The sequence below is a fragment of the Typopeltis vanoorti genome, chromosome 1 (genome assembly GCF_054136105.1).
Source record: "Typopeltis vanoorti isolate ZY-2024b chromosome 1, IOZ_Tvanoo_1.0, whole genome shotgun sequence".
NCBI classification, from domain to species: domain Eukaryota; kingdom Metazoa; phylum Arthropoda; class Arachnida; order Uropygi; family Thelyphonidae; genus Typopeltis; species Typopeltis vanoorti.
The window spans coordinates 169,614,943-169,629,428 of NC_143549.1; the positions used below are offsets into that span (position 1 = coordinate 169,614,943).

The window sequence follows — 14,486 nt, forward strand, 5'->3', positions numbered from 1 at the left end:
AGTAGTCTAAGAAACACATTACCAGAGGGAGTCTGAATTCTTTATATTTTTCTATGATCTGTCTAAGGCAAAGGATCTGATCTCTGGTGCCCCTACCTTTCCTAAAACCTGCTTATTCCTCGGGCATCTCTGCCTCAACTTTGGCCTCAGTCCTATTTAGCATGATCTTTAATAAAATTTTGCTTGCATGAGATATCAAACTAATAGTTCTATAATTCTTGCATGCCTTCTTATCACCTTTGTTGTGTAGTGGTATGAAAACTGACTTCTTCCAGTCTCTAGGCCATGATGCTGTCTCCCATATCCTTGTAATCAATCTATGAAACACTCTTATCCCTCCATCCCCTGTGGCCTTAATTAACTCTGCTGGGATTTGATCTGCACCTGGAGCCTTATTGCTGTTGAGCTGCTTAACTGCTCTTTCAACTTCATGCCTAAGAGGAGGAGGTTCCAAATCAGAATTTTCTTGGTGGGAGGACTCCACATTTTCTTTATCCACTCTGCTGTACAGTTCTTCACAGTATTCTTTCCATCTGATTACTTAAATATAAAGAGCTAATAAGCTTCATTTCGGCCATGTAAACATTATTTAAATTAAGGGGATATTAAATCCCACATTGTTTTAAAACCAAATAAGAAACTCAAAGATTGAAATCGGAGAGTTTCATGCTGAATATAGTAAACTATAAAAGTATTGGCGATTACTAGCGTGAGCTAATGCAAGTGATCCTAGTACATAGTACAATAAAGGACAACTCGTAGCAAAGGTGGTAAAGTTCTGATCACTATTCTTAGGTATTTCCCATAATGTAAAAACACATTTCCTAGGAAATGTATGCTGTTATTACATTATGGTGGGAGGTCACTACCCAGACCGGTTTCAGCCTTTTTTGAGGCTTCATCAGTGAGTAGCTAGATCAAATTAATACCAAAGTGTATAGCGAAAAGAACTTATACTCTGCTATATGAGTTTCCAAACAGGTGCAACCATTAAGTTACTTAAATATAAAGAGCTAATAAGCTTCATTTCGGCGATGTAAACATCATTTAAATTAAGGAGATATTAAATATCGTTTTAAAACCGAATAAGAAACTCAAAGATTGGAATCAGAGTTTCATGCTGAATATAGTAAACTATAAAGTATCGGCGATCACTAGCGTGAGCTAATGCAAGTGATCCTAGTACGTAGTACAATGCCGGACAACTCGTAGCAAAGGTGGTAAAGTTCTGATCGCTATTCTTAGGTATTTTCCATAATGTAAAAACACATTTCCTAGAATAGCGATCAGAACTTTACCACCTTTGCTACGAGTTGTCCGGTATTGTACTATGTACTAGGATCACTTGCATTAGCTCACGCTAGTGATCGCCGATACTTTATAGTTTACTATATTTGGCATGAAACTCTCTGATTCCAATCTTTGAGTTTCTTATTCGGTTTTAAAACAATGTGGGATTTAATATCCCCTTAATTTAAATAATCCTTTCCATCTGTTTTTGATTTCCGACTCTTCTGTTAGTAATGATCCATTCCTGTCTTTGATGACATTCAATTTAGGCTTAAACTTGTGTTTTAAGTCACGAACTAAATAAAACATCCTTTTATAATTATGCCTTCTCATCTGGAATGCTATTTCTTCACATTTATTAGTATAGAACTTTTCCTTGTCCTGCTTGATGGCTCTTCTGATTTCTCTATGTAATCTCTTGTATTCTTCGGTCCCTGTGTCTCTTTGTTTTTCCAACCACCTTCTTTTGATTAGTTCCCATGTTGAATCTGATATCCATGGGTCTCTTGGTTTTCTTATTGGGCCGAGATACGTCTTCGCTGTATCCTGTATTATCATCTTGACTCCTTCCCAAAGCATTTCTGGTGAGATTTCCTCATTGGTCTCCAAAAAATCATCCAGCTGAGTTGATGTTTCTTCTGTGAATCCACTAGGAATTACTCTAACATCCAATCTAGTGGAATGTGCCTAACCTGAAAGTTTTCAGAGTCTTAGTTTTACTTTGGCTCTTACCAGCTGATGGTCTGTACCACAATCTGCTCCAGGACAAGTATGCACATCAGAGATGCTTGTCTTCCACTACTGGAGAGCCAGGATATAATCAGTCTGGTGCCTTGACCTATCAATGTTAGATGTCCAAGTATAGGTCCATCGTGGATGTTTCTGGAAGCAGGTATTGGTAATAACTAATCTGTTAGCACGGGCAAATTCCAACAGTCTTTCACCATGGGTGTTACGTTCACCCAGACCAAACATGCCACACTCCAGCCTGACTCTCATACTCTTTCCCACTTTTGCATATAAGTCTCCTGAGATGTACAGTATGTCTCTCCTTGGTAGGCAGTCCAAAACAGTTTGTAAGTTTTCAAAGAATTCTTCACTCTCTTCTTCAGGCCTATCTGTTTTGGGGTGCATAAACTACCACAATTGATACATTGGTAGGCTGAGCCTTAAGTCTAATGGAGAGTATCCTATCATTAATGGGGTTATAACCAAGAAGGCTTCTTGCCTGAGCTGTCTTCAGTATCACAGCTACCCCATGATGTTTTGAGTCACCACATGAGTAAATAACTAGCTTACCAAGTGTTCACTCAGTAACTCAGCTATCTCAACTGATTCAGTTACCTCCCTACCATCGGCATTCTTTAAAATCATTCTGCCATGTACATTTTTCCTTTTACTTGCTACGTATCTAAAAAACTGTTTAGGATTCTCGTTAGCCCGCATAGCCAATGTTCTTTCGTAATCCTTTTTTGCTTTTCTTACCACACTCGTCACCCTTCTGGCCTGCGCTTTATACCGTTCATGTGCCTGCCGGTCACCTTTCTCCTTAAATTCCCTCCATAGTTGTTTCTTTTTTTGCAGCTCAAGCTTAATGGTGTTATTCATCCATTTAACCCCTACTTGATTTATTATTCGGACTCTAGGTATACAGTCAGCCATTGCTTCATGCAAGCACTTCTTAACCACCTCCGATGCACTATCAACTTCTAGTCCTTGCAGTTTTACATGCCATGGCACTGAGCCAAGCACACACCTAAGCTTGTCATACTTACGAGCCCGGTAATTCCACATGTACCCTGTCTTAATTGTAAATTCCACTCCTTTAGCCACCTCCCAAGGTGGCAACATGGTTATGTTCGTTACAGCCACATTCTCAGTTGCAATTACTAGGTCAAGCACTCTCTTCCCCCTGGTATTTTCCACTATATACCAAGAGTCCGAATAATAAATCAAGTAGGGGTTAAATGGATGAATAACACTATTAAGCTTGAGCTGCAAAAAAAGAAACAATTGTGGAGGGAATTTAAGGAGAAAGGTGACCAGCAGGCCCAGGATCAGTATAAAGCTCAAGCCAGGATGGTAACAAGGGTGGTAAGAAAAGCAAAAGCGGATTACGAAAGAAAATTGGCAATGCAGGCTAAAGAGAATCCCAAACAGTTTTTTCAATATGTTGCAAGTAAAAGGAAAAATGTTCATGGTAGAATGATCTTAAAAAATGCTGAGGGTAGGGAGGTAACCGAATCAGTCGATATAGTGGAATTACTGAGCGAGCACTTTGCAAGAGTATATCATCCAGGTGGTGACATTGCAGGAATGGAAGAACCAACAGCTTATACTGGAATTGTGATGATTGAAGTAGAGGTAACTAGTCTATTGCAGAACCTCAATGTCAATACATCTGTGGGATTGGATGGTATACCAGCTCGTGTCGTACGTGAAGCGGCTAAAGAATTGTCAGTGCCCTTGACCATTTTGTTTAATTTGAGCCTTGGGTCTGGGTCAGTCCCAAGGGGATGGAAAGAGGGGAAAATACCTCCACTGCATAAAGGAGGTTCCAAGGCTGCTGTTGATAATTACTGGCCAATCAGCATAACAGGAATCATTATCAAGGTCTTGGAGAAAATAGTCAAGAGGAAAATACAAGATTGGATAGAAGAAAATGGGATACTGTATCGGGGACAGCATGGTTTTGTGAAGGGTAGGTCATGCCTCAGTAACTTGCTCACGTATTATAACACAGTGACAGCTGAACTGGATAAGGGTAATGGGTTTACAGTGATTCTACTGGACCTTGCTAAGGCCTTTGACAGGATACCACATGGAATTCTAATCAGTAAATTGCAGCATATTGGGATGGATATAGGATTGGTGAGATGGATAGGAGGGTGGTTGATGGAGAGATATCAGAGAGTGGTTTATTCAGGAGTAGAGTCCACAAGACGGCCTGTGACTAGTGGTGTGCCACAAGGATCTGTTCTTGGACTACTGCTGTTTAATTTGTTCATTAATGATATAGGAAAGGATCTGAGAGGAACAGTTCATTTGTTTGCGGATGATGCAAAGTTGGGTAGGGCAATAGTGAATGCAGATGACGTTAAAATTTTGCAAGATGATTTGGATAGATTGGAGGTCTGGGCTAAGGAGAATGGATGTCAATTTAATGTGGCAAAATGTAAGGTTATACATTTTGGGGTGAAAAGATTAGCAGCAGTTTACTACACATTGGTGGAACTGTACTCCAGGAAATTGATGAGGCACAAGATTTAGGAGTGTTGGTGGATAAGGAGTTGAAGTTTAGGGGGCACATTGCAAAAGTGGCCAAATCAGTTCATCAAATCACTTGGTTGCTGAAGAATACGTTGACAAGCAGAGACAAGCAGGTTATTGTTTCTGTGTATCGAGCTTTGATAAGACCCCCATCTCGACTACTGTGCCCAGATTTGGTCACCTAGATTTCTTCTTGATGGGGAGGAGGTGGAGAGGATCCAGAGGCGAGTGACCAAGATGATAGCAGGTCTGTGGAATGAACAGAGGATTTGAGGATTTGTGGGTTGCAAAAATTGGTTGATAGGCATAGGAGGGGAGATATGATTGAGACATTCAAATTACTGAAGGGTTTCTATAAATTTAATTCAGAAGATATTTTTGAGAACAGGGCTGGTTGTGGGACGACTAGGGTACATCCATGGAAACTGGGCAAAAGTGTGGTTAGTAAAGGTGTTAGAGCTGGGTTCTTTACTTTTAGAGTGGTGAATGAGTGGAATGCACTCCCAGAGTATGTGGTGGATGCTGTGACAGTGAATGAGTTTAAGGCGAGATATGATAGATACTGTATGAATGTCGAATAGTTGTAATGAATATGATTTGGGGCCTCCCTCGATGAGTCTAATGACTCCCTGGAGTTGCCCATAATAATAATAATAATATCTTTCTATTTAAAATTTTTTTACATAGTCAGAAAACTTGCTTTGGAGACTAAACATGGAACTTCTTCACACCACTTTTGACTTCCATTAAGCAGGACAGTGGTCTTACACTGAGTGATGAAATTCATATCCCACCTAAAGATAAGCACAAACATTCATGTACATAGTAGGATTTGAACTCATGGCTTGTTGGTCAAAGAGCAGATATGCTAACCATACACATTACATCTGATAACATTCTGAAATCAGTTTGCTGGTTGGATAATTGAAAGACTGGTTAACTGAAGGTACACTTTCATGGTGTCAGGAGGGACTCGATCCTTGAATTGGTTGATATCCTTCTCTTTAATGATTAGGCACTTGCCTGTTCGGATCCCACTGGTCTTTCATCTTGCAGCTGGTCTCTCTCTCTTTGGTTTATATCTATCCACTTCTTTTGGCAGCCAATATCTTTCCATCCTATATAGATGTTATTTCCGTTTTTCTCTATATTCCTTGATCTTTTTATTTATGTCATAAGTAACTAGTTCTTTTCTGATGTCTTCATATCTTATATGGTCCAATTTTGTGCATCCTTTAATTGTTCTTAAAAATCTTATCTCTGCAGCTTGTATTTTACTTTCATCTTTCATTTTAACAGTCCATGTTTCTGAACCATATATAGAATGGGAGTGGCCATTATTTTATAAAATTTTAGTTGAGTTTCTTGTCTTGTTTTTTTTATTTTTTTATTCAGTCTCCTTTTAATGGTTCCACAGATTTTCTGAAATTTCTTTATTTTTTCATCTCTATCTTTATCTTTTAGATATGTTATTATGCATTCTAAATAATTAAACTCTGTCATCTGTTCTATTATTTTATTTTCTATAACTATTTTTGATCTAACATGATCTCGACCTTTAAATGGCATACTTTTTTTTTTGTACCATTGTTTGTACTTTTTGTTTGGTTGATACACAAGAGTCAGTTAATTGAGGATTCAATTATTTGAAGGTCAGATAATTGAAAGATTGTTGTAATTATATCTCTTTGACTTGATATTATTATTATTATCTGCTACGTACATACATACTGTAGATCTCTGTATGCCGCTTCTCTCATCTCCTCCACTTATTTACTCCAATGTTTTCATCCGTTATGTATAATGGAGAAAACACAGTGAGAATATATACGAGAACATAGATATGCTCTAATACTATGTTATAAGTACATATGTTCTCATATCAATTTAGCCTACTTTTTCTGGATGAAAAATCAGATGGACCAATTCTGCTTGAACAAGTTCCTATAAAGGTTTCTCACAATTTTAATTTTTTTTACTTTTTAGATAAGCTGAAGCTAGACATGGAATATAGAGTAATGATTTTTAAAACAAAATATGGAATGCACATGATGGAAGATTCATCCAAATCCTGAATAAATTATGGTTTTAACAGTACTTCTCTATATGTACAAATCTTGCAGAATAGTAGTAGCAGACAAAGTTACTTGCTAGCTGAGCTAGAATTAGAATCCTTGTAAAACAACAACTTTGTCACAGTAATTTTATCATGGATCCTCTTATCTCAGCTATTTTTATAATGGTATAAAAAAAAGTCTCAGGTATGTTGCACCATTGTGTACCCTTTATAGTCTTTGTAGTGCAATTGGAATAATAATAATAATATTGTGCCCTTCGATTGGGAAAAGGCTCAAGTTTTGATTCTCTTCATTACAAGATCTTTATATGGACTTTTTCCTTTGAAGGTGATTGAGCCGATCTCATACGGTATGTTGCAGGTTTTTTTTATTCCTGGAAACTTTGGTTTTTCATCCCACATACAGGCAAATCAGCCTGAGAACACACTCAGTTTTTATTGATAAAATATACTGTTGTTGCTGGTGGTAGTGATGGCAATACATGGCATCAATGGTAGTTGTAGGAGTATTAAGTAGTAAGGGAGACTGTTAGGTGCATTGGCAGAGTGGATAATTCTTGATGATTCTACGATAAAGATGTCATAACATGACAATGCAATGAACTGGTTGCTTAGTATTAATATGGAACTGGAGTTTTGCAACTTAATATAACCAATGTAATAAATTAGATGCCAAGAAATTATATTCTTGGTTTCATCCTTTATCCAAGCGTAAGCAAACAAAGTTTGCACGTGAAGTAACTTCACGATTGGTCTGCTTGTGTATAGAGGCTAATAACTTTACATCATTTGCCTTGGTATCCCATAATGCAATGCACATTCTTATGGACATGTATTAAGCTATTCATTATGGGAGGGGCCACTCTGCATTGCATCATATGATACTAAGGCAATTGATGTGAAGTCATTAACTTCTATATACAAGCAGGCCAGTCGTGAAGTTACTTCACATGCAAACTTTGTTTGCTTACACTTGGATAAAGGATGAAACCAAGAATATAATTTGTTGGCATCTTTAATTTATAGTATAACTAAGTGAAAAAAACTTTCAACATGACCAATGTAGTGTTGAAACATTATGATTATCCATAATGGATGATTTCTTAAAAATTGATCTCATTAATTAATTTTTTTAACCTGTCATTTGCTTTGCAGATGGAAATGCTTGATGACTTCTTTCGTGATGAGATAGAAATATTTCAGATAGGAGAGGCAGGAGAAATGGATATAGTACCCATGGACAATAGCATCTCTCCTAGGAAAACAGTAAGTACATCATATTGGATATGAGAAGTGAGTGAGCAAAGGAGTTGGTAGTTGTATTGGTAGTAGGGACAAATGACATGACTAGAAACAATGAGAATGTAAGATTGGATATCAGGAGGTTGTTGAGAAGGATAAAAGATAATAGTGTGATACGAAAGAAAGATAGTGTGTTGCTCAGGTATGATAGTGATGAGTTGAGGCAGAGAGCAAGAATTATTAGTGATATGTTAGCAGAATGTGTGAAGACAAAGGAGTGCAGTTTGTTAATGTGTGAAGTCGGTTACAGGCAAATTCATTGAAAGACAATTCATTGAAAAGCAATTCATCGAAAAAGCAATTTGCCGAATAAACAATTCATTGAACGTCAATTTAACGAATTGCAATTCGTCAAAAAGGCAATTCATCGAAAAACAAATTCACCGAAAATTTTTCTATGAATTCTTTCATAGTTCATTGAAAAGTCATTTTTCTTGCAAACTATTGTTTAGAAAATGTTCAGTAACAATACGGAATGTTACTCATGATACAGACAACATATGGAAGTGGTCATTGAAATGTAATAATTATTTTCTTGCATTTTAGAACATTTAATGTAAGTGTATATCCTGCTTCATTGTGCAGATAGCAATTTATCTGTAGAGAAGATATTTCGTTCTACCAAATTTTGTCACAATAAGTCTAGTCTGATTGAAATTAAAAATTTCATTCAATTTCATCCAGCCAGAGCGGAATTGCTAATATCATTTCGGAACTTCTTTACCGAAATTTTATGATAAAAGTGACCCATTTGGAACTAAAACTGAACCGTGTGGACAGCTTCTTGTACTGAAAACTTCTGCTAATTCTGCTAAGTCAGCGAGTTATTGTAATACATAATTTCAACACTTTTCTTTGTAGCCCCGAATATAGCTGAACTGAAAACTGCAAAGGTTTCAAATACAGAATCAGAGTAAAATTTGCTCATTAATAAATGTACGAAGCACATAATTTTTATCAGTCCTCCTCAACTGAAGGTAAGTTAGTAGGCCTAATGAGATGACTACGCTTTTCCTCCTGGAAATAGGCAAATCAGTCCCATGAACACACACATATACATACAGGAAACACTTATCGGACAAGAAAGACAATAAGAATCCATATTGTTCTATAATTATTCCTTAGTAAAGTACATTGCTATACCAACAATCATTATATTGAGGAGGAGGAGGGAAAATAGTATAATCATTAATATTACTACTACTAGTAATAATAATAATAAATTAATTCTTTGATGTAAATATTTTTCACAATATAATAATAAAATATACAGGAATTCAGAGTAAAAATATTGGAAAACTTGGAAAAAAAATCATTCCTGAAGATTTTTCAATCATGTTTCACTTATTTACTCCTGTTTCTGTTATTCCTCAACGACAGGAGTTCCACATGCACCTATCTCCTGAAACTTCGAAAGCAAGTAATTGCAGTTAATAAGGGGAGGAATAGGCTAAGAATACTCATGAGTATATGCATGGGTATATTTCTGGGTTTTGAGGAGGTGATTGGTGCAATTTGTTAAAAAAAAAAATAAATGGTTAAAATATTCTCTAGGAAAATAATAAAATAGGAATAATAAATAAAGAGTTTGTAAAAAAACAAACCTGTAAACCTTTTTCAAACATACTCATGTGGTGTTATATTTAGATGAGCAGTGGTTGGAAGTAGTCTTATTCGCCTTCTGAAGGATGCCAATGGTCGGTGGACCACAGTTAGAAAACACAGTACTAAAGGAAATTGGAATTGGGTTGAGTTGTTTTGAATTAAGGATGAAGCAACTGGCCTTAAATCACTGCATGTGTTTTCCTATTCGATTCGCTTGTTTTTCGGCAAGAAAAAAACTAAGTTTCAGGGAGGAAAAACCTTCCATCCTCAATTGAGTCAGGCTAACTCACCTTTAAATGCCCTGATAAAGGTACTTGGTATCCTTGATAAATGTAGGATGTTGAAGTCCTTTTCAGCAGTTTCATTAAATGAGCTCTAGAATTTTTCTCTTCTCGGTTTCTGCTGTTTTGTAAAAAATAACTTTAGGATGGAGGACTTTTTTTATACATTCACACTAAGGTTTTTTTGTAGTCTTCCATTTTCTAGAGATGAGATGTTTCTTAAAGTTGATTTTTCTGTTTTGGAGTTGGTTCGAAAAAATCACTCAACAATGCGATCATGCATGATCGCATTGTTGAGCCATTTTTTCCATGAGTAGATGATTACAAGAGTGGCATATCTAAATATGCTAGAAAAATTTGTTTTCCCAGATTTAGAATGTGTAGGGCCTCATTTTCCAACATGATGGAGCAACTTGACATTATGGCGACTGCACTTATCCAACTGCTTGTGGCCACCGCGTAGTCTCGATTTGATTCTGACGGATTTCTTTTTTTGTATATATATTTATATTTGTGTATAAATAATTAAGTAAAAGAGTTATTTTTCCTTTCCCTTATTTACTCCTGTTTCTGTTATTCCTCAATGACAGGAGTGCCACATGCACTTATCTAGTACATTACCAAATGATTACTTTTTCCGATTTCTACAGATGAATTGTTCGTGTCTGGACAATTCATCGCGAGGAAAAATCATCACAGAAAAATTCATCTCTCAAACTATTGATTGCAGAAAAAATTCGCTGAAAATGTTATTCGCTAGAAAATTGAAATGATATTGCATTGGTACCGATATATGAAAATTAAATACAGTGAAGATAAATTTCGCAAAATAGAATTTTAGTTAGTGCCCTCCCTCGATGAGTCTTTGAACACTCTGGAGGTGTCAAATAATAATAATAATAATTTTATTATGTTTCTAATAAATTATGTTTCTATGTATTAGTCCATGCAGTTAGCCGAGTAGCTGGTGCTTCGTAACCATATGCCCGGGAAAGGAGTGTCCTGGGTTCGATTACCGTTGCTGATGTGAGAAGCTTACGATATTTCTCAGACATAGCCAAGTTAGCTGGTCCTGGACGAGGACTGCAGGATTTTCTCCCCAGTTTATCTGGGGTTTTTCCTCCTGCAAGCAGGCAAACTGGCTTTGAGAATATAACGCTTCTATAGACTTATTATACACTGGGAGACATAGCGCCAACCACCTTATCCTCGTATAACGGTTGTGGTTATAAGGACTAGAAACCCTCAACACTGTAAAGGTAAAAGAGGGAAAGATCTATATATTATTTATTTAGATTTTAATTAGATTTTCATAATATTTTTATCCTTATACAGTGAAAGTAATATTTTATTGATCTTTGAGTTTCCAAATTTCTGTTTAGTCTTAAAAAGGTATAAACATTCTTTCTTACTTTGATACTACAGGTTCTGTTGATCGAATATTAATATTTATGAAATTATAACCACAACCTTTATAAGGTGGTTGGCCGTATGCCTCACAGTGTATCCTATGTCTGTAGAAGTGTTATGTTCTCAAGACCGGTTTGCCTACTTGCAGGAGAAAAACCCCCACATAAACTGGGGAAAAAAAATGCTGCAGTCCTTGCCCAAGGCTGCTAACTTAGCTATGTTGTGAGAAAGATCGTAAGCTCCTCACGTCAACGATGGGAATCGAACCAAGGACACTCCTTTCCCAGGCATATGGTTGCGAAGCAAGCAGCCACTCGGATAACCGCGCGAACTAATACATAGATACATAATAAAATTATATTTTGTGAAATATATCTTGCGCTGCATTTAGTTTTCACATATCGTTATCAATGCAATAATCATTAAAATTTTGTAGCGAATATTTTCAGCGAATTTTTTCCGCGAATAGTTCACGCGATGATTTTTTTCTGCGATGAATATTCCTTGTGATGATTTTTCCACTCGGTGAATTGTCCCGATGATGTCATGAATTTTCCGGCGATGTGTCTGTGAACCGGCTATATTTAAAAATCGTATCAAAAAATTCCAATTATCCTTGTCTCACTGTAGTATTTGCCAATGATGATCTGATCTCATCATGAAGTGTAAACCCTCTGTGTATGCTTTCCATATTTAAAATTATATTAACACATCACGTTTGCACCTGGGTGTGTGCTGTTCCTTTTTTTCCTGGCAGGTACTAGCTTTTAGCAGATGTATGCGGCCTCCACGTCCAGGCGGTCGCATTTTCACAAAGTTTTTCGGTATATTAGTTGCAACTATTTTCGGGAGAATTTTATATCTAAAATTAGCATTTAAATATCTGGATGACATAGAGTATGTCATCCAGATGTATCTGGATGTGAAATTCAATTCAAACCGATTTCAAGTTATGTTTGCTTTTCATAAATTGAGCGCTTTGTATATTAACTGATTATTACAAACAGCTGTTGCACAATTTCAGCTGCAACTAAAAGCGTATGTTAAGGCAAATGCCTTTATTGCTACAATAAACATGTTCTGTTTGTGTGCATGCAGGATATTCTGGGGGAGAGCAGAGTGTTTTTCCATTAAGTGTGTTGTTCGAGTTGTCTCTAATTACTACAGAAATGTCTTTTTATTGTATTTAGTAAACAAAGCCACCTGTTTTCTGGTTTGTGCACTATAGCATCTGTTGAAGTGAAAGTTTCTTTAATAATATGTAGACATTTTCATTGTATTCTTTGGACAAAACAAAAGTAGTAAAAAATTATCTATTCCTGAATAAATATGAGTACTTCTGTGTGTTATAAGATGTTGATTTACAACAACAACAAAAAAAAAACTAATATATTGAGATTAAGAAATTGTTCAATGCTAACAATGTTGAGTTCTTTCCTCATATCGTTGTTTTCAATATGATATTGCCATTGATGCCATCTATTCATGCTCCTAGTCTTTCTCTCTAATATCAGTGGTCTCTAGTCTTTGATCAAGTGTTTTTTTTTTTTTTCTAAACCAGCTTTTAGAGTTGTTTGCAGATGATGCAAAGTTGGGATGAGCCATAAAGAGTAGTGAAGATGTTGTGGCCTTACAAGAAGACTTGAATAAATTGAGTGATTGGGCACGGAAATGGGGATGTGACTTCAATGTTGCAAAATGTAAGGTTTTAAAATTTGGAAAACAGAGATGGGATGCAGCATTTATGCTTAGCGAGAATATATAGTTGGAGGTAGAGGAAATAAGAGATCTGGGGGTGATAGTGGATAAGGATCTAAAATTTAGGGGACACATCGCCAAAATTGTGAAGACAACACAAAGGCTTCTGGGAATAATGATGCGGAGGACACTGACATGTAAAAGTAGGGAGATTCTTGTTCCATTGTATAAGGCTTTGATTAGGCCTCAAATGGACTATTGTGCCCAGATTTGGTCACCAGGTTTTCAGAAGCATGAAGAGATGTTAAAAAGGGTTCAAAGTTGACTGACTAAGGTAGTTTCTGACCTCTGGAATGTCGAGTATGACAAAAGATTGAGAAGATGTAATTTGCAGAGTCTGGTGGACAGGAAGAAGAGGAGAGATATGATAGAGACCTACAAGTTGGTAAGGGGTTGTTATAGGATCAATGGTGGAGAAGTTCTACAGAGAATAATGGGAGATCGGGGGAGAACCAGAGGTCATCCCTGGAAACTGTATAAAGAGGGTGTGAGTAGGGGAGCGAGAGGCAGGTTTTTTTCGTGCAGAGTTGTGAATGACTAGAATGCCTTTCCTGAGAGTGTGGTGTCTGCAAGGAGTTTGAGTGTGTTTAAGACAATATATGATGAGATGTGTGTGTGTGTGTGTGTGTGTGTGTGTGATAAAAGGACCTCCCAGATGAGTCTTTGACTCCATGAGGTCTTGGGGTAATAATAATAATAATAATAATTCTGTTGTCTATTTCCATATTTAAATTTTTAAATTGGCCAACTTTACTAAAAATTGTGCCTAAATAGCTGAAATATTATGCTTCTTCTGTAAGTTCTCCATTCAGGATGCAGTTCATATTTTGTCTTTTTATTGTTGATTTTCATACCAAATTTAGTACAGCATTTATTCAGTTTATTTAGGGAAGCAGACTTCTACTGGATTTACATGACAGTATATTATCGTCTGCATAAACAGCTGAATTGAATATATCCAATTTTGATATCAGGATTAATGCCACTTTCCTTCATGATGTGATTCATATAGATGATGAATAACAGCAGAGATAACCTGCACCCTTGTCACACACCTAATCTAACATCAAACCATCTTATTTAAATTTTTCACTTTTAATGGTTATGTATTTCATTCAAATTATGGCATATCCTGGATAATTATTTTATCCCTATAGCATTTCATCAGATATCAAGAGGACACACATCCTTTACATCAGAATATGAAGTTATATCTATAAAGATTATAGATTTGGAGTTGCATATATAAACTATTAGCAAGCCAGAATAAGGCAACACGTCAATCATTAATTGGGGGTGCTTAAAGGTCAAAGCTGAGAGGACACCTCCACATAGCCTTTAAAGGAATGTGGAGAACCGACCAGGGCTTCTGACCTAATGTCCAATCCTCACCTTCTCGTGGTGCACCCTGTTAGATATCTAGTAGCAAGGCTTATACGTTGGTCATACATAACTGGTAATTAGTTTACGGAATTAACAACACATATAAAGTA

General features: G+C 36.4%; 1 protein-coding gene across 1 annotated transcript in view; it reads left to right on the forward strand.

Annotated features, from left to right (window-relative positions):
- The window catches only part of tst (superkiller complex helicase subunit twister), a 362,155-nt gene that overhangs the window by 14,559 nt on the left and 333,110 nt on the right, over nucleotides 1-14,486 (forward strand). The window contains exon 2 of the mRNA XM_090399997.1: nucleotides 7,793-7,903. Coding sequence (XP_090256123.1) covers nucleotides 7,793-7,903 — 111 coding nt within the window. The remainder of the gene's footprint in view (nucleotides 1-7,792; nucleotides 7,904-14,486) is intronic.